Raw genomic sequence first — 26,989 nt, 5'->3', positions numbered from 1 at the left:
TATATATATATGTAACTTTGTCGGTTCGTTTCTTCGGTAATTTTTTTCCCCTCAATTTTTGGGGAGAAAGCTGGGCGGTAAAGTTTATTCAGAGGTTCAACATTATTCACTTACTCAAACACTAAAAAAGAAACCCTGAAATTCTCAAGCAGGGTACTCCAGAACCTTAATTTTAAAAATAATTTCCTTACAATACGCAAAATTAAATAATAAATGTCAATATTTGAACTTTATTTTTGGTAGTCGTGAAACAATTGTGGACTCTGATTCAGCTCGATCAAAACCGAATGAACAAAGAGAAAAAGCAAACATACAACAGATTTGAATGTAACCATGGTAGAACCCCTCTTATCCGTTTAAGTTGTGACCGAAACATCGCCGGTTAAGATGGAAAACCGGTTGATCAATAAAAAAAATATTAATTTATTTATTTATTGACATTTACAACTGTACATAATATTACATCAAGTAAATTTGAAGTAAGATCATAATGGTGTGATACAGGCATGTAGAGAAATTACCCATTGGTAGCACTCTAAATATATTTTTACATACAAAGGTCTCGAGGCCATCTTTTTTTAAAGCGTTTCGGAGGATTGTCAGAAATGAAAGAGGATTCAAGTTTAGAAACTAGTGGGTTTGGGTGGTTAGGAAGTTTATACTAGAAGGATTGATATCTGGTTCGTGCTAGATCGGTTAAATATCGAACATTAAGGTCTTAAAGGATGATGTTAATATTAATTAAAAAATATGTTACGTAATCATTAATATAAATTTAATAAATTGATACATAGGTATTGATGATCCTATCATATTATTATATGATAAATTAAAATTTATTAGATAGATTTAATACAATTTATAATTAAAATTTCTATAGATACGTGATTTAATATGTTTAAAAAATCTTTAAGTTTTTAATAATAGTCACGGAGTCAATTAGTTTGTTTTGTTTTACCGGAATTAGTGTTTTTTACTATTTATTTTTAAAATCGGTTAAACGGGATTTCACTATACTGTCACTATGCTGTTTAACAAGACAAAGCATCTCTAAAAGTGGAAGGAATGAGGAACACAAAGATTTCAGAGTTTTGATTAGGGAATGACCAAATATAGGAAGATGGATTCCGACATAATTGAAGCCGTATCAAGTTTTACTACTTGAGGCGACTTTATTGCAACATATCGCTGGGATTCCAAACAGGTCTTCATTTTAATGAAATTCTTAAGTTCTAATGTGACCTCATTCTTCACCTTATAAAAGAATGATGTTTTCAATAATTCTTTATTCAGGGACTTTAACATTTATTAAGAAAGTATAAAAAATAAATAAATAATTAAAAAAATATCAGAGGTTAACAATTCATTTATAATTTTTTTTTTAAAGCTTAGCCAAAATAGAACCAGACAATACATACTCCATTGAGGTTATACAATGGTTTCTATTTGTGAACACACACTATCGATGTTTGCTGTACCTTTTGGCAACTTTCTCAAAATTATTCCACACTTTATTTTCAAAGGTGATTGCCCCTTTTAATTTAAAATTATTGTTATTCCCATGTGATAGATTTTAAAAAAAAATATTGTGTACAGAATCGTTTGCGGTAATAATTAATTTTAAAAAAGTAATGTCTGTAATAATTAATAATTAATCAAAATTGTACATAAAACAGTATAAAACCATTAATGATTATGAACATTTTGGACCATTTTGTAATTTGAACTACACTTAGTAATTTAAGACGTTGTTATCCATTAAATATATTTATCGTAAAAATAATAAAGGCTTAGCTAAACCGAAGGTTCGATGCCGATACCACCAAATTCTGTCTACATACATTCGTCAAGTGACGTCCGTCTAAACCCAAATCCACCAAGACTTGTTGTAATCCTCCCACCTACGCTTTCGGTCTAGCCGTCGATCTAATTCGCTGGAATGCTATGACCTTGCAGTTCCCTCAATTCGGCTTCGTGTAGCCTTCGAAATTCTCGGGTTGAATCATCCTTTTTTCAGTCTGAATATTTTTCATAATATTTTACTTTCGAAAACCTTAAAGCACTGCTCTTCTCTTAGTGTAAGAGGCCACGTTTTCCATCGATAAAGAACAGTTTTTATTTTATTTCAACGTAAATACACGTTTTGAGGTCTCCTGAGCCCAATTAGCCGAGTCTAGCAAAATTATTTGTGAGTGTTAACAATCCAGTTCAAAAACAAAACGTCATACAAAAATTAAATTACATATTTAGAGCATTTATTTCCCTGAATTAAAATTTACCAACCGGAAATGCCATTTTATAGAATCGATCATATACTTTTTTCGATCTTCTCAAAAACACCACTTACGATTTTCATTAAATTCTGTATGTCATCGTAAAACTATTACAAATCTCAATATCAGCGAGGTCTTATCCTTACTGAAATATTGTAACAGGTGTTAGTAAATCGAAGTACAAAAATACCTTAGGTCAACCACTATATACACTATACCTACCAAACCACAACACTTCCGATATTCAACCACCATCGTCCACGAAGGAAGAATCCAGGGAACTGCTATGAATACCACTCATTAACACTAGTGATCTGTGAATTATATAATAGGGATATTCATGATGTGTTAAATGTAAAAAGTTTTAATATGCTAAATATTATAAGTATAGGACTGTGACCAGTCCAATTTAAAGCCCTCGTTATATATTGGAGCTCCTAGGGGATATTCTTGGAAACTTTGGAAACTTTTTTTCCAATACCTTTCAGAATTTCATTACTTTATTAGTTTTAAAAACGTCCAAAACAAAAAAAAAACACGAACCCCAATCTCTATTTAGCATACCTATAACAGACCCTCAACCATGTTAAATGTTATATCATTTTAACATGTTAAAAGAAGGAAATATTTCTCCATTTAATATGTTAAACTAAAGATCATAGTTTAACATGTTAAATTAGTATATAGATTAATAGATAATAAATAGATTGATCAAGAAACCCAAGTGGCTCTAAAATGAAATACACTGTTATATATTTATTTTTACTTTCACTTTTACGCCTGCATTTGTTTAATATTTTTATAGACAATAATTGGTTTACTACTATTTACATAAACCACAACAAGTTATATCACTTTCCTGCTATGCTTTTCTTTATACATATTATTATTTATAATGGTAATGATAATTTTTATTATTGCATAGGTTATTGTATTTGACTTTTTACATTTATTTTATTGATATTATTAATTTTAATTTTTTTTCTTTATTTATTTTTTGAATAATATCATCTTTTGATACAATCTTTTTTGTTTAATCAGTTGTGATGTATTTCTTTTATTTACTACCACGAATTACATAGATTCTTATATTTTGTGTATAACTGATTTTATTTTAATAGTTTTATGATATTACCAATTGATTCTTTTAGTGTCATATTTCTGAAAATTTTATTGCCGTGTTTTATATTTATCAAGTTAATTAAAAATTAAAATATTAACAGTGAAATATACATTAGTAATATTATATTTTAAGTTGACCTTGACTTGTCAAATGCTCTAAACTTTCCATTCACTACAAAAAATTATTATATACTATGATAATCAGACCAATACGGACATAAGGAATTGAGCTCAGGGAATTCCTCCGGTATCCAATCCTTATAATCCAAAATCTTCCGTAAAATCCTTGATGCTTCTTATTACGTCACAAATAAACTCATCCACCGACCTGCAAGACCGTTGCAGATCCCTTACGTTGCAGATTTGGTCCGAAATAGAAATGCGTCGTCCATTCCAAACTCCTAACCTATTAGTTCTTAATCTCTCATCCTTAACAATCCCCGATTATCCTCCGAGATGTCTGAAAAGAAGATGGCCACGGGACCTTTTAATTTAAATTAATGTTTAAAGTACCACCATTGGGTGGTTCCTTCCCAAGATTATCAAATGTTTGAAACATTCCTCATGTTTACTTATTGTATTTTTTTGTACACTTGTAAATTACAATAAAAATTTAGTTGAGCATACTTAAAGATATTAAATAAAAAAAGGTGTCATTTTAATAAATAATAACATTAACAAAAATATTTAAATAAAACTACCATTATCTATCTACTACTTTTGTAAAAAAATATCTACTAGAAAAAGCCTATATCGGAGTTAGCTTATTTAGCAACGGATACTCACAGATGGTATTCGAGTCCCGCTTTTACCATAACGGATTTCGAGATTCAAGTACGCAAAAAGAACTTACATCGGGCTGAAATCCTACCTTTTCAAAGGTGAAGGAAGAATTACGTAACTCCCCAAAGACAGAATGAGGCAAACTTCATCGTGCTTCGGATTTGAAACAATCCACGATAATGGAGCTCGTCGGATTCACATCGGGACAAGGTTCTATTGAGATTTTGAAATCTAAATCACGACTTCTGAGCTAGAAAAATATAGACAACCCTTATAAAGCCACTTGTTATTTCAATTTTTTTCTTTTCTTTTTTTTCATGGTGGGATAAACAGAAAGCAAATTTGTAACTGTCAAAATATTTTTCAAATGAAAAATAATTCAGAATCATTTCCTTAATGAGAGAGAGAAAATCTTGAAACGAAAAAAAAATTGATAAAAGTGAGTAAAATAGTTTAATGTGATTGATACAAATTAATAAAAGTTAGTGAGTAGATTGATATAATTTATGAAATTGATCAAAATAAAAAATTATACCACACAATAAAATTTTGTGATATTAATCAATGATATTTGTCTTTAAAGAAGAATTGTCTTGAAGTAAGTGAAATTTAAAAAAAATTAAATAAAATGAAAAGTAATTTTTATCAGGGACATCTAGTCCCCCCGGAATTATTGCAATCACCATTTTGAATGCTTATTGTCTGACATAAAATGTTTTAATTACTGAGTAATTGCCTAATTAAAATAATAAAAATAGTAATATATAAAATTAAAACAAAAGTACTCAAGTTTCAGATTTGATATTTACAAATACTCAAAACATAAAATAAACAATAAAATCGTTGATAATGTATTATTGAATTAATAAATTAAAAAACATCCATTTGGTCTCAACACTTTTTTTTTTAACCCTCCTACGTTTCAGCCTATCCCGGCCATTTTCAAGGATCTATCAAATAATAAAAATTTAAATACATTTTATTTATTATAAATTAATTTGTAAAAAAAATACATATTCTACCTTATTACACTATTTCAGCTAAACATTCGTAATCAACATATATGAGGAGAAGATGGTTGGGGTGCGGTCAGAGAATAACAAAAATAAATTATAAAAAAAAAAATTATTTATTAGTGCCATTTGCCTTCAGGGCTAACAAAAAAAAAATTAAAGAGCCCTGATGAAGACTAGAAATTCTAGCCGAAACGTTGACACTAATAAATATGTTTTTTTAAAAGCTTATTTGTGTTATTCTCTGTCCGCACCCCAACCATCTTCTTCTCGTATATATTATTCATGGCCAACCTTCTTATCATTATAAATTATATATATCTCATTATATATTCCATTATATATAAATTAATAAATATATTAATGAAGGCCAATATCACAGCCCTCGAAGAATGGCGTCGTAATTGGAGGATTAAAATAAATCCCAACAAATAACCTTTACCCTTCGTCGTAAACCTACCGACAGCCCTACAGTCTCTTTAAATAATGTTGATCTGTTTAATAAACAGATCCGCCACCTTGGACTACATCTGGACAAACGACTAACCTAGAATCCTCACACAAAACTGAAAAGACAGGAAACTGCACGTCGATTTCGACTATTACAGCACTTATTGGACAAACGGTTGGACTAAGCTTCCAACACATTACAAAAGACAGATCAACATGACTGCAATAAGGCCAATCTGGACATATGGAGTTGAGCTTTGGGGCTCCACTAAACCTACGAATTCCTCACGCAATGATTGAATGTAATCCAAAATACTTCGTAAAATCCTCAATGCCTCTTGTGTCACAAATAAAATCAAGCATAAATACCTTAATGTTCCATATGTAACCGATCTAGCCCGAACCAGACATCATTCCTTCCATTACAAACTCCCTAACCACCCTAATCCACTAGTTTCTAACCTTGCTTCCTCTTCTATTCTTGACAATCCTCCAAGGCGTCTGAAAAGAAAATGGCCACGAGACCTGCTAATGTAAAACGTCATTAGAGTGCTACCAATGGATAGTTTCTCTACACGTCTGTAACACTCAATTTCAACTGAGATCAAATTTACTAAATGTATTATAATGTACAGTTGTAAATAGCAATAAATAAATATTAAAGAAGGAAAAAAATACTTAGACATCAAACATCCTGTTTAATTGTGATCTGAGAAAGATTGATAGTTTAGGAATAGGAGTAATAATTTATGTTTAAATGTTAATGAAGGAGTTCTACGGATAGATGTGGGTAGAGAATTCCAGAGAGATCTAGCACGGACTATAAAGTATTTTTTGAAGTAAACTGTTCGACGATAAGGAATACATAAATTTGTGGGTTGGAATCTCGTGCTTAAACTTGAATTTAAGGCATTATAGTGAAAATATATTATAATTTTTTATGGATAAAATGTAACTAAAAAAGATGAATATTTTATTTAAGCCTTAAATTAATAACTGAATAGGGCTGAAACATAAGAAAAACAAAAACAATTTTTTTTTTAGTAATTTATTTATTGTTATTTACAACTGTATACATATATACACATCAAGTAAATTTTCTGTAAGTGATTAATGTTAAACATGTGGAGAATCTACCCATTGATAGAACTCCAAAAATATTTCTAAAGGAGAAGATCTCGAGGCCATCTTCTTTTCAGACGCCTAGGAGGATTATTAGGTAGTGAAGAAGAAGCCAGGCTAGAAACGAGTTAGTTTGGGTGGTTGGGAAGTTTATTATGGAAGGATTGGTATCTGGTTCTGGACAAATCGGCAACATAGAGGACATTGAGGTCCTACAAAATTTTAAGAGTGAATATTATATTATATTATTACGTTGAGAGAAAGGATACAAAAAATTTTTGTATTTTCAGCCAAAATAGATTATTATTAGTCGTCCTATTCCAGAACCGAAAAAGGACTAGCTATAAATCATATAAGTCGTTCGTATCATAATCTGAACCATATTAATAATTAAATCCTTTATTAAAACAATTAATCATAAATTAATTAAGAATTGCTGATGCAGCCATATCCATTTGGAAATCCAGTGGAACGATTAACACAGAGGCTTTACAGTTAATGGACGAAATAATATATAGTATTATGTTGCATACAACCTCTAATTTAACGCTAGTCCACTTTTAATGTCAACACCAACTCACATGTAAACAAAACAACTCATCTATGAAACGTTTACTACGATCGACAGATTTATAGGAACATAATTTATTAAATGCTTAAATTTGAAATAAAACATTACTTAAATGACTTGAAAAAAATAAGTAATACATTTAAACTTAGTTCATACCTTTTTGTTTTTGTCCTAAATGAGATTTAACTACAATATTTGCTAAATAAAGATATTTTTCATGTTCATAGTTTGATTATGTTTGTTTTCTTTATCCTTCTGTTCGTATGTATTTAGAGAGAGATTTTATGTACTTTTATGTGATTTTTTTCATTTATTTTTATTCTTATGTTATTTTATTTTAGTATGGATGTAATCAGTTATCATTATTACCTATTGCTCAACAATGTTGTGGCAGATTGTAATATTTATCAATAAATAAAAATTTGAAAAAAAAAATAAAGACATAGACAATATTAACGACTATTAAATACTAAAAAATTAATAAATAAGTATCTACTTTGATTTTGTCTTATAAGTAGTAGGATAATTCATGATGTGGTAAATGTAAAATGTTTTAACATGCTAAATGTTAAATATTTTGAGAATTTATGTATTGTGAGCAGGTTAATTTAAAAACCATATTATATACTAAATGCAGATGAACTAGCAGATTTTCTGAGCAACTTGTTTTATAACCTTGTTTTAATCGGTTAATTAATTCTATAACAGCTTCGCCACATCATCTTTCCTCCAACTCACTTATTCCCTGTTTCCTCTTCTAGTTTATTTTATTTTTTCATTACTTAATTATTATTTTTATCCTTGGACAAACGACTAACTATGAATCCTCATACAAGACTGAAAATATGGGAAACTACGTGTAGGTTCCGACTATTACTGCACTTACTAGGCAAGAACTCCTAATGTAAAAAGGTTACCAATAGGTAGTTTCTTTACACTTAATGACTTATTATGTACTGTTGTAAATTTCAATAAAGAAAAAAAATAAAAAAAATATTCTTTACTTTATTGGAGTTTAAAACATCCAAAACAATAATAAAAAAAAAAACAGGAACTACGAGTAACTAACCTATCAAAACAACTGACAACATTTGTGCAGCTCAGCTGGTCTGTTCCATGACGTCATTCTCCATTTAAAAGACTTATTATTTATAAGTTTCTCAACCATGTTAAATGTTATATCGTCTTAACATGCTAAAAGATAAAAAATTTTCTTCATTTAACAAAAATTTTTCCTTTTAACATTTTAAACTAAATATTGTGAATACCCCTAAGATGTATAAATTTTCAATCGCATGAAATATTTAATTCCAGGTATAATTTATGTTGTGTATTCATGAGCATTTTTTTTAATATTATGTATTTATGAATATTTCACAAAAGTATAAAATTGGAAAAATAATCGGTTTTTTTACTTTTGCTTATCTATGTATGGAATGTATAGTATGAGTTTCCACTTACTTAGTGGAAATATTGCGATCGTATAACGTTTCGAATTCAACCGTTCGACAGTAATACACGTTTTGAGGTCTAAATAACAAAGTCTGTTTGAGAACAGTCTATCTCAGAAACGACAAGTAGTACAAAACTGAAACTACATGTATGTCAGAGATGTAACTTCTTTGTCAACTGGAAGTGCCACTTAACAGAATAAAATCCAAATCTAAAGTCACTTTTTTAGGATTTTCTCAAAAATATCTTTAACAATTTTGATTGAAATTAGTGAATTAATGAGCAATTAAGTCGTCATTAACCCTAGATAGGTCTTACTCTCAATTAAATAGTCTAGCAGGGCTTAAATGCTGAATTAAAATATATATATATATATATATATATATATCCTCTCAAATAGACATTGTTCATTTGGAAAAAAAAAAAACAGTTCTTATAAAAAAAAAGCCATAATATACAATGCATAAATACAAAATATTACAGAATTTTAAAAATAAATAAAGCAGAAAAATGGATAAGTCTGATTCGAACGGGAAATGCCGAGACCGTCAAATCCTTTGAGTAGAACAATGCAAAAATGTTTTTAAAAAACAAAGCAAGGTGTGTAATTCTTAAGTTCTTTTTTACTTACACTTACTTATATATGGAATATAAAGTAATTTATATTTATATTACCCCTGAGTCAAAAAAATCTAGTTTCGCAAAACGCCTGTGTCAGATTTTGAAAGGTCAAAAAGAAAAAGTGCGATGTTCCAGGAATTATTTCGCTAAAATTAAATTACTTAATAAATACTCAAACACGGCTCTAGCGAACTTAATTAAACTCAGTTAACCAATGAGCAATTAAGCGGTCTTTAATATCAGGTAGGTTTTATCCTCATTGAAATAGTATAACAGTGCATAAATTCCAAATTTACAAAAAATCATTATGTAAAATACATTTAATTTAGTTTATTTTAAAAAAAAGTAATAATTATCATTGTTAGCTATAATATAAAATGCATAAATAAAAAATATTAAAGAATTTTATGAATAAATAAAGGAAAAATAGATAATGTGATTCGAACGGGAAATCCCGAGAACAAAGAATCTTTCCAGATCGCCTGCCTTCTTCATTATCTTTTACTAAACTGTCATATTTTTTGGCAGGAACCAAATTTATATTTATTATTCTTACCTTGAAAAATGAATATATAAAAAACTTTTATATCAACAGAAAAATAAAAAAAATTTGTTCATTTTCGTCTTCTCTGGTCTATATTTTAAGATTTTTTTTTTTTTGGAAATCCCAAAATAGCGATAACTTCAAAACGAACTCACCTGACCTACACACTGCACCATTTTTTTTTGTTATGTAACTGAATTTAATAGACAATGGAAAAATACAAAATATTAAAAAAAAATATGAATAACTAAAGGAGTAAACAGGAAAAATAGAGATAAGAGTTCGAATCGGAAAAGACCGAGACTACCCGATCTCTTCCCATCGCTTTTACGAAGCCCTTTATCACTTTCTTTTGTTAAACCTTTTTATTATTGAAAAGAAGTTGATATTCGTTATTTTCATATCGAAAAACCTTAAAATACGAATTTTCGTAAGTGGAAGTTGTATGATTTTTTCACATCGCATTATATATGTACTTAGTTATAGATATTATTGAATCCTTATTTTTATCATATTCTGTATCAACTTGTTTTATTCTCATTATTATATATAAATTCACTAATTGTAAATTTGCAACTTTATTATTCTCTTCAAAGTCATTTGAGTTATTTTTATTATTATTATTTTGTATTTAATTTAATTTATTTTTTTAATAGTTATAATTTTATTTTTTACTTTATCTTCATTTTTGTAGTTGTTAATTAAATTATTAGTTGTATCACTTCAGATCGATTCATATTGTACTTATCTAGCTTAAAAATTTTATAGCCTCCACAAAGCCCGAATAGTGAAAATTTTAATAATTACATTTCACTTATGCCAATCATTTTATTGTGTATTGGATGTAATTTTTTTATGAATAAAATAAAAAATAAATAAATAACATTTTTTCACTAAATAAACAATTATTTTTTCAATGACACATTTTTATTATTAATTCATTTTTATCTTTTTTTTTATTTTGAACTTAATTTCTGTTACTTTAAACTTATTTTAATCAGTGCACTATATTTATAAATTTCATTAATTATTTATCAAGCATTGAAGATGGAATCAGTTATGGATAACAATAAATATATATTTTCTATTTTTTTTTTTATTAATCCTATTATTATTAATTTTAAATAAATTAAGAATATTAATTCCAATTTAATATAAGATATCATATGGATAAATAACGATTTTATTCAATTATTTTTTTCATAAGTAAAGCTTTTATGCTAAAAGTAATTTTTGATTAAATTAAAATTATTTTTAAAGCACAATTAAGGTTTTTTTTATACCAAGGGAATCCTATAATTTTGATGGAAAGAAAAAAATCTGGTCATGGAACTATGTCAAGCTGAAGTCAAGGCACAATATATCGGTCAGTACAATCTGTGTGTCAAGGTATTCTGGAGACCGGATTTTTTGGAATAACATTAACATGTGCTTAAATGTATGAATTTATGTAAATACTTATTTTTTTTCTTATTTCACACATTAATAGATCTATTTATTACTACATCTCTTTTATCATTGGGAAAAAGTTCCTATGAAAGCAATATCGCAATTTTTAGTTAACTACCAACTGCAACTGTGATAAGCGACAATCATTTTCAACACCACACATTACAAAGATAGACAATAATTACACAACAGGTGTTTATTTGTAATTTTTTTAATTTATAGAAGGGGTTTAATGATTTCTCAATCATTTTCATTTCTGCTAGAAATATATAATAGTCGAGTATAATTTTAATTATTTTTTTTTATCACAAGATAACTATGCAATCATGCTATCGGGAATGATAAAATCAAATCAAAAGTGCTGAAATTTCCGGCTTGATTTTTATAAATACTCCAAACACAACATAAACAATAAAATCGTTGATATTTATTAATTGAAATAAATTAATAAATATATTAAAGAAAAAAAAAACATATACATATTATACATCCTGTTTTATTGATTCTGATTTGAGAAGTACGAGAAATAGTTTACGTTTAAATGCAGTTAATGAAAGGGTTTTAGGGGTAGCTGGGAAAGGTAATTCCAAAATGAGGTAGTAGGGATTAGAAAAGATTTTTTTAAAGAAAACTGTTATACGAGAAATAATTTACATATTTGTGAGTTAGGATCAGTTTTTAAGGGATTAAAACTGAATGAATCATTTTTAAGTTATGATAAAATAGTCGGGATCGATTTTTTTTTCAAGTTCAATTTTCATTTTTTTTTTTAACAAGGAAACAAAATATTTATGTGATCGGCAAAGATAAAATAAAATTTCAAATGCTGAAATATCCGGCTTGATTTATATAAATACTCCAAACATAAAATAAACACTAAAATCGTTGACATTGCGATATTGAAATAAATTAATAAATATATTAAAGGAAAAAAGATCAAATAGATATCATACATCCTATTTTATTGTTGCTGATTTGAGGAAGATTAATAGTTGAGGAGTAGGAGAAATATTTTATATTTAAATGCGATTAATGAAGAGGTTTTACCGATGGATGTGGGTAGAGAATTCCAGTACGATGTAGCACTGATTATAAAGGATTTCTTAAAGGAGGGTTTTTTTTTCGTACCTTTTAATTAAATATAATTAGTACTTTATATATATATATATATTACATGAAATGTATAGTATATCCTTTACTAAGCCTTCTCCCTTTGGTTGTCTTGTGGCCTTATAATGAGTCCAGCTAAGGTGGTTTAGTCTAGCTATAGCCTGAAGATACGCCATCAAATTAATCGAACGTGAAAGAACTGCTCCGTTGGTAGAGAGAAAATTTCAGAACGAGAATTCCAGATTATGAAGTATTTTTTTTTATTAAGAAAACTGTTCTAGAAGAAGTGATATACATATGTGTGAGTTTGGACCTCGTATTTAAGGACTTAAACCTGAATGAATCATTGTTAAGTTATGATAGAATAGATTTTTTTTTTAAACACAAGATAACAACACAGTTTTACGTTCGGGTAAGGTCGCGTAGTCTCGGCATTTTCCGTTCTACTCACATTTGTCTATTTTACCTTTTTATCTCTTTAATTATTCATAAAATTATTTATTTTTTGTACTAATACATCGTATATTACTGCTGATAATGAGAACTGTTTATTTTTTTTAAATGTACATAATTAAAGGTACTTTGCATAAATAGTTTTTGAAAATTCGGCATTTAAGCCCTGCTAGTTTATTTAAATGGAGATAAAACCTATCTGATAGTACAGAACACTTAATTGCGCATTGATTTACCGAGTTTAATCAAAATCGTTTAAGCCGTTTTGGAGAAAATTGAAAAAAATTGAAAAATCGATACTATAAAGTAGTAGTTCCGTTAAGTCGATATTAGCGAAAATATTGCTGCTACATCCCAGGTGTAAACACTTCTTAAATATGCAATTCTAATGTTGTACTTTTCGGTTTTGAGCTAGACTGTGATTTTTGTGGACACAAACCAGTTTTTGAACTCAGTCGTAAAATATGTTTTTTCCATCGAAAACTCTATTTCGATTTTTTTCTGAATTGCAATACTTTCTCTTAATATATATTCCATATTAAAGTAAGTAAAAGTAAAAAGAACTTAAGAATTACACGCCTTGCTTTGTTTTTTCAAAAAAACATTTTTGCATTGCTCTATTAAAAGGATCTGTTCCTTCTTTAGAGTACACATAGTCTTTTTTTTTTTTTTTTTTTCATAAAAACAAACCTTCAGCGAAATAAATACCTCTCCAACTGACCTAAGATTTCAAGGAGGACATTCTAATAGAAATTTGTTTTCTGTTTTAAGATGCACTTGTGCCGCGGCTCCTCCCTGCTCACCTCAAACTACGCTCATGTGCATAGTGCATAAAATAGGACATACAAAGAACATGTTAATAAAACATTGCATTTTACAGTAGAAATATTAAGAATTTTTATGTAATAAGGAACAAAAAAAAAAACAAAGAATATCCCTTCACTAGGGATTCTTCCATGCACACAGATTTCACAACCATACGATAAGGATTGCCTTGTTTCTCCAGTGTAATTGCGTTGCTACACAATTTATGGAAAAACAAATACTTTTTTAATGTTATTATTTAAATGTTTGAAAATGCTTATGACTATTTGGGTAATATTTTCTTTAAAATACTTTACTAGAAAATATTACATTTTAACACCATTATACATTAAATACAAATGTTAACTGAGTTACATTAGGGGTATGATCTTTAGGATAATATGTTAAAGTTTTTTTTTAAATAGAAAAATTTGTGTCAAATGGAGACATATTTCATATTTTATCATGTTATAACTATAAAAAGAAGTTATTATAACATCTAATGCAAGTGCCATGAATATGAAATTTCAGAGTCGTACGGCTTTTGGTTTTTGAGCTAGAATGCCCTGAGACAGATCATTTTGCGAAATTTGGTTATTTAGACCTCAAAACGTGTATTTCCATCGAAAACTCGAATTCGAAATTTTACACGATCGCAATATTTCCAGTATATATTCCATACGTAAGTGAAAGTAAAAAACTTATTATTTTTTCTAATTTTATACCTCTGTAAAATATTAATAAATACATAATATAAAAAAAATGTTCATAAATAAACATAAAAATATTATTCCTGGAATCAAATATTTCAAAGAAATTTGCAAATTCATACATCTTAGGGGTATTCCTAAACCTTAGTTTAAAATGTTAATGGAAAAAGTTTTGTTAAATAAAGAAGTATTTCCATCTTTCAGCATGTAAAAATGATATAACATTTAACATGGCTGAGAGTCTGTTAATAGAACTGCTAAATGGAGAATGTCTGCTTCCATTTTGTCTTCTGTCGTTTTGATAGGTTAGTTGCTTGAAATTCATGTTTGGTTCGTGTTGTTTTTGTTTTAGACGTTTTTAAACTTTAATAAAGTAATGGATAAAAATAATAATTAAGTTGTGGAAAAACTAACAGAGGAAACAAGTGAGTTTGAAGAAAGTTGTTGGAGAATAAATTAACCTGTTAAGATTGTAAGGTTATAAAACATTCATATTCATGGTTTTTAGTTTAACATGTTAAATGTAAAAATATTTCCATCTGTACTGACAGTGTTGTTTCTTCATTGCAATTTCGTCACAAAAAAATTTATGGAAAAACACATTTTCATAAAATACGTTTTTTTTTTAAATATTTCTTTTACATGTTATTATTTACATAGTTAACAAAATGTTATACATATTATCTAGCTTACATTTGTGGTATTCATGATCTTCAGTTTAACATGTTAAAGTGTGTTAAATGGAGAAATATTTCCATATTTTTAGCATGTTAAAATGATATAACATATAATATGGTTGAGAGGCTGTTAAATGGAGAATAACGTCACGCAACAGACCGGTTGAGCTTCACATAGTTTTTTTTTGTTTTTTTATATGTTATTCTTATAAATCTGAAATTTTTCGCATATTAAAAGAACTAGTGAGAATTGCATATAAAAACGACTAATAAGGGTTAAATTAGCTGTGTAAATATCAAACTATATTTAAATTACTTGTAATTTATTTGTAACTTATTTATCAAAAATTTAATGTATAATTTTTAAAACATAAACTGTCAATTATTTTTTATTTTTAATGAACAAAAAATTGGATAATGGAAGAAAAAATTTTGTCCGAATTTGAAGGTTAAAAATGGAAGAAATACAAAGGGCTAATTCTCCTTGAAAAAGAAAAAAATAATTACGAAATATCTATCAACAAACATTATTCATGCGATAATATATTTTAGAAAAAAAAATGAGTCCGAATATTTTTCCCTTCATATTGCTCTAAGAAATATACATATCAACAAAATGTTCCACTAAATAATATTGCAAAACTTAACGAATCTATTTGACATCAGACATATAAATAAGGATGGAATGCCTTGCTCCAACGAAGAACAGAAAGTCATTTGACTGATTGTGTAGACTTGGTTCTTTCGCAAGAAGCTATGACTTGACATTCTTCCTTGAGGCCTTTTAAAGCCATAAATAGTTATGAAAATTTTAATTTAAAACTATGCATAACTATTGATATGTGTAATGGGATAATAATATTACGTAGAGTGTATAATTTTATAGTACAACAATTTCAACACTAATTTGCTAATCATATCTTAAGTATATGCGAAATAACGTGTCTTGTGGTTGTGAACAAAAATCTTAAAATAAACAGAAAAAAAAATATCTAAAAAAAACAAAACAATAAACCTAATTTTCTAAAAAATAACCACAAACTCTCTAAAGGTTACAAAGAAATCGGATATTACTATTAACTCGATGAAAAAAAAAAAAAAAATTAATTCTGTTTTCACTTCCGTCCAAAAACCATAAACCGCACATTTTTTTTTTTATATTGGGTTGGAAGAGAGAATATGAAAAAAAAATTAATAAAGTATAGAAAGAAGAAAAAAATAATAAAAACATAAAAGAACCAAAGCGATGAAACAAAAAAATAACTCAATGAAGCTGGACAACAAATTTATTTTTAAAGTTTTCCTCACCTCTTCTCTGCAACGTTTTCGTTAGAAACAAGAAATGAGGCTGACGATTAAAATTATTCAACTATTTGTAATAATAATAATAAATTATAAGCTTTATAATTCTTAAATAAATCGAAAAAAATAAGTAGGAATTTACAATTGTTGCGAGCTCATATTTTATAGTTTATGTTAAATATTTGTAAAACTAATCATGAGCTGATCATCAAACATTAAAAAAATAAATAAACGAGAAACAAAATAATACTATACTACTAGTCAGGTGGACTAAACATGTCCAAAATGCTTCACGTTGAAGAGGAAGACGTTACATATAGTACAAGAGCCTGATGGAAAAAAAAATCAGTTATTTTACTCCAATCTATGGTTACTTTAATTAAAACTATGCATAATTACTAGTCGAAATTGATCAGTCTTTCAAGTATAGTTAGGGGATAACAAAATGGTCTAATACAAACGTTAAAGAAAAATATTTTTTCTTTCAGGGCTCTATGCATTTAAAACTACCAACACTAGAAATCTTAATAGAACGTCATTTAAAGTAGAGTAAATTTTCTAAAATATGAGCCCTTGTAGATCTATTTACATCCAATAGTTCTCGAGAAACAGTTATTTAAAAAGCAACATTTTATAACAAAATAACGAAAAATGAGTGATTTTTAAATTAAGTTTTGGAAAACTACACCTCAGTAATTATCACACGTACAGATGTCTATTACCACTAATATTAAAGCTAGTTGCATGTGCTATAAACTAGTTTATGACCCCTATCTTCATATGGGTAGTAGGTTTCATATTTGAGAAAATAAATGCACAAAACAATAACTTCTAGTTGTACGAACAAAATGTTTGATATTTGAAAAAAATATATCTCACGAACAATTTGTCGAACAGTTGTTGCCAGCACTCAAATTAAAGCTTATTAAAGGTACTATAAATTAATTTATAGTATTTATCTTCGTAGGAGTAGAAGTTTTTATGATATTTGCAAACATATTGATTTCTAGTTGTTCGAATAAAATTTCATATACGAATATTATAAAAACTAATACCTCTCCGAAAATATGTATCATAAAGTACTTTATATGAGATGTAGATTTCTGTAAATAGATTCACTAAAAACTGATTTTTAGTGCATTTTTTATGAAATTCTTATAGCTCTTTTAAGGCTCATATTTTAACAAATTTACTCTACTTTAAATGATATTTTATTAGGTTTCTTAGTGTTGTAGATAGTTTTAAAGATATAGAGCTCCGAAAGAAAAAATATTTTTTTTAACCTTTTAAAACAGCGGCCATTTTGTGTTCCCCCAAACTATGCATGGCAGACTCATCAATTTTGACTAGTAATTATACATAGTTTTCATTAAAGTAATAAAAAAAATTGCGTGAAATAACTAACACTTTTTCCCTCTTGGGCTATAAAATACTCGTAAAATTATTTATTTATTTTTCCTAACACCAATTATAATGTTTTGAATGCGTTTGAGAACACGATTACTGCAACATATTGTAAGCGGTTGCAAGTAATTTATAGATATATTATAATCATACTCTTCCCTCAGGATATAGGAAATCTGTGGTCGTGGATGACAAAAGAACAATATAATAATAACTAGTAAAGGAGAAAATAACAGTAATCCGTCTAGAAAAACAGTTGGTAGAAATAGTATATAATAGAAGAGAAATCAAGAAGGAAGTGGCGAAGAAGAACTTCACGGGTGGAAGAAGGGTGTGGTTAAGATCAATGAAGGGTAGCCAGCAACCAAATTAGTCAATATCCCAATTATAATTATTATTATTTATTTATTGACAAATTAAAAATTTTTATTAATGTAATGTAGGTAAATCAATGTTAACTTATACAGGTTGTTTCAGAGTCAAGTGTCCTAACTGAAAATATTCATATCAAAGAAATTCTTTGTAAAATTATGTCATTTAACGCTTCCTTTAGCAGATATTCACATCTAAATTTTTTTATAATAATATATTAGTTAAACCTAGCGTATTAATGTATTTCTTATAATAATAAATAAATTAATATGTGTTCCAATTATGTTTTTATGAAGTTTAAAAATTAATATTCATATTAAATATTGTGTAAGCATTAAGATATGCTCGGCATCTTTCTTCTATAGCAACAGTGGCCGGACGGCACTGGAGTAAGCGTTACAGTTTCGTAAGTTCTCCAGATCTGGCACCACAGGATTTTTCTGTTTAACATTAAACTAAAAGTTTATACAAGCCCGATCAATTGTCTAAATTGTTTACAAAAAATTATAATTGAAACTTAAAACAGTAACAAACATCCAGTGCCGTTCGAACACTACTGCTGTGGAAGACATGCCGAGCCTATGTTAATGGTCAAGGTAATCATAAATTTAAATTAATTAAAAGTAACATTTAGTATGTATACTAATATTCACATTGCAATAATAAAGAAGTGGGAATACATATTAATTTATACTTCTATTATACCCTCAATAATTCATAACAATGAAAAAATTTTGATGTGAATATCTTCTAAGTTTTTTTTTTTTAATAGTTTTATAGATGAGACCGTTGGAGCCGAGTACATTATTATTAAACTTGATACTGCAGTGGCGCTGTTTCGAATCCGGTGAAATTTTCTTGGCGGCTTCACAGAATCTAAATAATGAATATAATAACACATAATAAAGTTGTATATAGTCATGTATTATTATTATTTGTTTTCCGTTTTTTATTATGTAATATAAACTTTATATTAAAAAATTATTTTTATTCAAGTGCCTTTGAACTGTTTATTTTTTTGTTTTTTTACAACTCAGGTGAGACAGGTTTGTATTTTTTAAAATTCTTTATAGCATAATCTTGCTTATTTTATTTATTTTTAAATTTGAGTAAATAGTTTACTAATATGTCGGATTGTAGCTAACTCTATTTGTATTTGCACTATCCCCAAATACAAAGAAACAAATAAATAAAATAAAAATAAAAAAAACTGCTCCGGCACTATTTCAATTCCGATCTGGGCGGGTTGACTACCATGACGGCTCCACGGTATCTAAATGATGAATATAGTAACACAATACAGTTGTATACACCCATGTATTATTATTATTATTATTATTATTTGTTTTTCTGTTTTTTATTTTATAAGATAATCATTTTTTCTTTAGTTTTACTTATAATAAAGTCTACATTTTAAAATTGTTTAATATTATGTATTATAAAAGATTATTTTTATTTATGTATCTTTCAACTGTTAATTCCTTTTTTTGTTTATATCTCTGGTAAGTCAGATCTGTATTGTTTTTTTCATTTAATTGTTTATAACTTAAGCTTACTAATTTTACGTAAGTTTGCAAACAGTTTACTACTTGAGTTGTGAATTCTATTTGAATGAAGGCTATCTTTAAAGATAAATAAATACAATTTTAAAAAATACTGCGCCGTTTCGATTCTAATCTGGGCGGGTTGACTTTCATGGCGGCCCCACAGAATATAAACGTGACCTTCAATGGTTAGAATATAGTGGTAATATATAGGATACGTCCCTCTCCTCCCGTATGTCAGATGTATTCAAAGAGAGGATAATTAAATGAAAATTTAATTATTTTTCATATCAGCATCTTCAAGAGTTATGTAGTTTTCGAGATGGTAAAAGGGTTTGGTTCTTCTCGTAATATATCCATAAACAATTTTTTTTAAGTGAATTAGTGGAAATTAATAATATGATTAATTATAATTAGTTGTGTACTAAACCAGATGAGCTGTTGTAATTTTTTTATTTATTCCCTAAATATTATATTATATAACATTTATATTAGATACTTCATTGCTTTGGACTACATCCCTATACAAATAATTTTTTGTATTTATTTATTACTTATCTATTGTGTTTTATATTTTGGTAAAAAATAAACTGAAAAAAAACAACACATTTTTGAATCAAATTAAAATACGGATCGTTTAGAAATAAAATACAAATCGATTAATTAAAAACAAAAAGGTCGTTTAAAATAAAATGTAGATCATTTCTTGATGATATTTACTTTAATATATGTTTGGTCCTGTTATGTATATATCTATGGGTTGTTGTTTTTGTATAATTTCCTATTTCGGATATTAACGGGTTTAGAGAATTAGGAGACAAAATTAAAATAAATTATGCGTCAATTTGTATATATGAATCCATATACAAATTGACGCATAATTGTACGGTGTCTATATATAATTCTGAGTGCATTTTAATTATTCTTGTTAAATATTGACAGTTGTTGAAAATTCTGAGGCATTTTAGAATACTTGGAGAATACTCTTATCACTGTATATATATTATTAATTTATTTGTAGGGAAAAATTTTGATTTTTTTATTAAAATAGGAATACATTTAGTATATTATAAATAGCTATTGTAATACAACTAACGGAAGTCGGGAAAATCTCTAATTGTAATCGTGACTTTCTTAAAACCGAAAAATAAATTTTCCATTTTTGAAAATCATAGAAAATCAATAAAATATCAAATCCGCATAATACTTTAATTGGAACTTCTACGGTACTTGTACAAACCTTTCGTGGACATTCACATAAATGTCCTACAATTTTCCATTTCTGGTTTTCTCACACACTCCAATTCCCACAGACAAGAATAAGTGGGAGTTTATTTATGAATGATCCCCTTAATTAAATGTGGTAAAGAAAATAAAACATTACTATATCTAATAACAGGTTTTGTGCGAACCGCTGTTTTAACATGCGAGAATGGCAGACAAAGCGGCGAACAATTGATCTCTGTCTTTGTCAATGCCTTGCAATAAATTCATTTTTACACTATTTTCGTAAAAATTAATTATTTTTTAACATGATTTTAAAAAACATCGTTCACTATCATAATTATAGCCAGCACATAATCCAGAATATATTCTCAAAATGCTAATTACTTTTTAAAAAATATTTCTTTTCGTCTTGTTTTTAAATATACTTATTTCTTTATTTTATTAATTTATAATAATTATAATTTTTTTATCAAGCGTGCATTTAAAAGAAAATTAATAATAAATTCTAATTACAAACTCAAACGTGCTTCTATAATCTATGAACAAAAATAAATAAACAACTGCATAACAAATAACATTTTGATTTTAAATGCAAACTTTATCTAGAAATGATTCATTATAGGACAAACTAACTTTTCTTTATTTTTTAAACCATATCTTAATGTGTATTTCTCAAAAATCATTCGACAGGTCTACTATTTAAAAATTAATTTATAGTATTCGGAAACAAATTAAAATCATATATTCCAAATTACTAATTTGTTTTTTTGTGTATTTTCTTATAGTAAACTGGTTAAGTTACTTCAGTTCTAATTTTTCTTTTTTCATACATATTACCCATATTCTTCAGTTTAAATATCTATATTTCTTCTTTCATGTTGTTCGTATTATTTTATAAATATTGTGGGACTCTTCGAAAGAAATATAAATATATTAATACACAGAGTTGAATTAAAATTATGTAATAAATAATTAAAAAATGTGTATGCAAACAGATATGTTCCACCTCCAAAATTAAATGTGTGTGTATGTGTATACATAAATATTTATAAGTATTATAATATAATTAAATATATGAATTTTGTTTACAAATTTAATTCATAATGTTATTTTGAAATATCACTAAATGTATGTTGATAATGAAATTTTAAACATCTATCGAGGCAACCACATAATTCATACATTAACAAATAAACAATCTCAGCAATTTATAATTTAAATTTAAAAAATCTATTAATAACATTGCTGGTAAATAGAAGTTTCTCATTTTCAATTAAATTCCTTTTTAAGTGAAATATTTTTATTTTTCAGACTATAGCATTTAGGAAAGATTCAAATTTGTCTGGTTTAAAATTCATTTTCATACCTATACCCAAGATGGGGTTTACCCCAAACTGCAGTTGTTAACCGGTAGCCGGGTAAGTGTGAATTGGGATTACCCATTATTTTTCTTCTTTAAGGCAATACACAACAATCTGCACAATATAATGCAGGCACATCAACGTTTAGTCTCCGATAAATTTCTAATAACATTATTTTCTATACTTAATAGTACCTGATGTAATATTAATAATTAGGATACAAAAATAATTCGATTGAAAGTAATACTAATTATAATAATAAAATAATCAAATTAAATAATATGGTTAATATCCTCATATATAGAGAGGAGCGGGATAGCTCAGTTTTGAGGCACTGTGCTACTAATTCCAAGAACTGTAACCGTGAGTCAATCCCCTAGGTTCAGGAACTCAACTGGGTTCACCCAGCCACATAAAGTGGGAACCCTTAATTGGGGATAAATTTGGCGGTCTAGCTTAATTCTGACCAAATCACCTCCTTTCACAACCGTTGATGTAGTCACAGTATTCCCTTACTAAGTATTTAACCTTGACCCTTCATGAGTTGTAGCGGTCCTGATTTATATCATTATATATATAAGAACATGAAAAAAAAAATTATGTAAACGTTGTTAAATTTAAAAAAATAAATTACATTATACATATTCCAAAACACCATTTCTAAATTATTAGCTTGAGCAGAAGATTAAAATATAAACAATTTGTAATTGACTAAATTTTATAATATAACCCAAATTAAAATTTATTTAATATGCTTTTCTTTCTTAATTTGTATTAGCTATCGTTAGAAAAACGTAATAAAATATAGTGGCTAGTAAATAAAATAAGTATTTAATATTTTTTTTAATTTATGAGTAAAGAAACTAATTAAATGAAAAAAAAATGTGTTTTTTTAGATAAATTTTATAATTAATTGAAGTTACCAAATTTTATATTTTTTTGTTTTTAAATATAAAATTTATATTGTTAATGAAATTAAATTTGGAAACATGATGAAAAAGAATAATATACCATAGATAGGACATTTAACTTACATCATTACCATATTTCTTTTAATTCCCAGGTAAACAAAATATTTTTTCCCTTCAACTGCGGACTAAAACCACTACAAGCACACACGATGACTACAGAGGAGTTTGAAGTGGCACTCACTGGCAAAGAGTTGCAGATGACTGGCGACATCGAAGGTGATGTTAGCCGCGTTGAGTACGATCCACGGCAGCAGCTTGGAGATCGGCCGACTCCTGGCCATGATGGTCACGGACTGGACTCCAGGAGTCTGGAGGGGAGGTTGGGAGGGTCGCGGATGGGGGGAGCAGTTAGGATGGGGTGGGATGGTAAACAATATATATAGAGAGATATGGTAAATAATATATATTATATGATGAAATTTCTCTAAAAATACTGATAAAAACTTGTTTTTAAATTTAATTACTTTCTTTGCTCATACATTTTTAAAAATATTAAGTACTTGTTTACTGGCTAGTATATTTCATTAAATTTGTTTATTAATATAAATCAAGAAAAAATTTCATATTAAGAAAATTTTTATTTGGATTATAATGTAAAATTTAGTCAATTACATATTTTTTTACATTTTAATCTTCTGCTCAAGCTAATTTAAAAATTAGAAACGGTGTTTTCGAATATGTATAATGTAATTAATTTTTTTAATTTAATAAGTTTTACATAATATTTATTTTTTCTTGTTCTTATATATATAATAATATAAATCAATACCAGTACAACATTTTATTTGTATTTTATTACGTTTTTCTAACGATAGCTTATTCAAATTAAGAAAGAAAAGGATATTAAATAAATTTTTATTTGGGTTATATTATAAAATTTAGTCAATTACATTTTGTTTACATTTTAATCTTTTGCTCAAGTTAATAATTTAGAAACGGTGTTTTCGAATATGTATAATGCAATTTATTTTTTTAAATTTATTAACCTTTAGATAATTTTCATGTTCTTATATATATTATGATATAAATCAGCACCGCTTCATGACTCATGAAGAGTCAATCAAGGGTTCAATACTTAGAAAGGAAGAACTGTGACTATACCAACGGTTGTGCAAGGAGGTGATTTGGTCAGAATGACGCTCAGGCGCCAGATTTTTCCCCTATTAAGAATTTCCACTTTATGAGGCTGGGTGAACCTCGTAGTGTTCCCGAATCCACAGTGTTGACTCACGGCAACAGTAACGGAATAAATAATTATCTGCCTCAGCCGGATTCGGACCCGGATCCTTGGTGTTAGTAGCTCCAGTGTCTTGCCACTAAGCTATTCCACTCTTTTATATAAATATATATTTAATTTTATATGAAGTGTGCATATTATTTCATTTGATTCATTGGCTGTTTTATTATTACGATTAGTATTACTTTCAATTATCGAACTATTTTTGTATGTTAATTACTAATATTATATTAGGTGTTATTATTATTAGAAATTTATCGGAGAATAAACATTGGTTTGCCTGAACTTAGGCGTGCACAATGTTGTGTATTGCCTTAAAAAAAATATATATATATGAGCTCTACTCCCGCCTTGATTGTGTGTATAGACAAAGTTTCTGAACCTATTAAGCGATCGTTTTTTATCCGAATCGGTTTTTAAAAGAAATATTTTTTCTAAAAATATAATCCTATATCAAATTGAATTTTCTAGTTGTAATCCCTGGTTATTATTATTTAAATGTTGAAAAAATTTTCATCCTTAGGAAATAATTAGTCGAGAAAACCCAATAACTTATATTTATTTATGTCAGGTGTTAAGTAAGATCAGTTTCTAAAGTATATATTTATAATTTTTTCCTCAAATTAATAAACAAAAGAAATAACGATACAAACATGAAAATTATTTCAATGAACACCCAACATAATACTAATTAAAATATTGCTGTGTTAGTGAAGAAAAAACAGATTATAATACTTATTTGTGTATTTCTATCTTTTCAACAACGTTTTGGGCCTTATAATAATTTTTTAGCTGCTTCAATCCAAATGGGCCAAAACGTTGAAAAGAAAGAAATTCGTAAATAAATATATGTATTTATTTTAAAGAGTTTAAGTTGTTTACTTTCCTGGGCTGATAAATACATTATAATTAGAAAAATCCCTTTAAAAAATATTTTTAATGATAATTAATGTTTACTGATATCAACTTTTTTTTGTATATTTTATAAAAATGTTTTATTTTAGCTAAAAACATGCTTAAACAATATATATTTTTGTGTAATATAATCTGCTTTTGCTAGGTAATTAATTTTCAAAGATTTAATCTGGTGATAAAATTTTGTAAGAGCATTTTTAGAAGAAAGATAGAACCCACAAACCAGACTTGAAAGACAAGAACTTAACCATCCACTTAGCCTTACCTCTTTGATGGTACTTTGGAGTATGCTAAGTAATGTAATAAAATCATATTGTTTATCTCCTAACTTAGGTTACGCACCTGAATGCTGACCAGTTCAAGAAAGCTTCTTTTGTCTCTCAGTTTAAGCTAGCTAATTTTATTTGAAAATGTTACAAACTACTTACTACGTTTGATAAATTATTAATACCACTAACTATTCTATTCAAAATTTTATATAAACATTTATTTTTTCTCCTGACAAATGTGTCTATTTCTCAGCCATTTGTGCTTCATCACGCCCTCAAGTACCAACTTGACAAGCTGATTCTCATTGGCCAATTCGGTCCCATGACCTTTTTGTACATAGCAAAAATCTCAGTAACCCTTCATTACTTATTACTTCACCATTGCATCTGTAATACTTGTGTAATGATCCCATCTAGAGGCTTAGAAATGATCGGCAATCAAAATGCACCTGTTACTTCGCTGAATAACGCAAATATGCATTTATGCGAGACGTTTTGAAATAATACGTTTCTAACGTACATATTTACTTATTTGTAAATCAGGTCAGAATAACTAGTTTTTATTTTTACCAGGAATCATGAAAGTAGCCGGGGTGGTTCCTAAGCAACATTTCTAGCTGATCATTTTTATGGTTAATAAAAACAGGACGTAAAAAATACCTTAAAAACATGAAATCATTAGGTATTAACATAACTAGTAATATAAATGTCATTCGATAATTAATTATTCTTATATGTCGTTGTGTCTTTTGGAATATCATATATAATCTTATATATCCTACAATGGCTGAGAAAGTGTGGTGACTTGTAGTAGTACAAGAGCCGGGAAGAAAAAAAGGCAGTTATCTCACCCCAATTTTTGATTACTTCAATAAAAACTATGTATAATTACGATTCAAAATTGATGATTCTGCCAAGTATAGGTAGGGGGATTAAAAAATGGCGGCTGTTTCAAAACCTTAAAAAAAATATTATTTTTTCATCCGGAGCTCTACACTTTAAAAACTACCTACAACACTAGAATATCTAAAAGAGTATTATTTATAGAAGAGTAAATTTGCTAAAATATTAGCCGTAAAAGAGCTATTTAAGTCCAATAGTTCTCGAGATATAGCTTTTTAAAAAGCAAAATTTCTTAAAAATCAACTGAAAGATTAGTAGTTAGTTAATTTATTTTGAGAAATCTATATCTCAGGAACTATGTGACGTACAGATGTCTATTAGCACTCAAAT

At 27.6% G+C, this 26,989-nt stretch overlaps 1 protein-coding gene across 3 annotated transcripts in view; it reads right to left on the bottom strand.

The window, feature by feature from the left end:
- The window catches only part of LOC106683282 (phospholipase A1), a 77,064-nt gene that overhangs the window by 37,391 nt on the left and 12,684 nt on the right, over positions 1-26,989 (bottom strand). Inside the window, exon 1 of one of the 3 annotated variants that reach the window (XM_067044929.1) lies at positions 23,517-23,618. The exons of 1 other annotated variant lie outside the window; for it this stretch is intronic. In XM_067044929.1, the coding sequence (XP_066901030.1) occupies positions 23,517-23,616 (100 nt within the window). In that variant the 5' untranslated portion in view covers positions 23,617-23,618. Of the gene's footprint in view, positions 1-23,398; positions 23,619-26,989 lie in introns of those variants that run through there. One more of the 3 variants, XM_014424650.3, reaches the window with a different exon arrangement.

Source organism: Halyomorpha halys, unplaced genomic scaffold, assembly GCF_000696795.3.
Source record: "Halyomorpha halys isolate HHAL.00 unplaced genomic scaffold, Hhal_1.1 Scaffold475.1, whole genome shotgun sequence".
Lineage (NCBI taxonomy): Eukaryota > Metazoa > Arthropoda > Insecta > Hemiptera > Pentatomidae > Halyomorpha > Halyomorpha halys.
The sequence above is the reverse complement of the archived record's forward strand: the minus strand, read 5'-3'. Positions and strand labels throughout refer to the sequence as shown.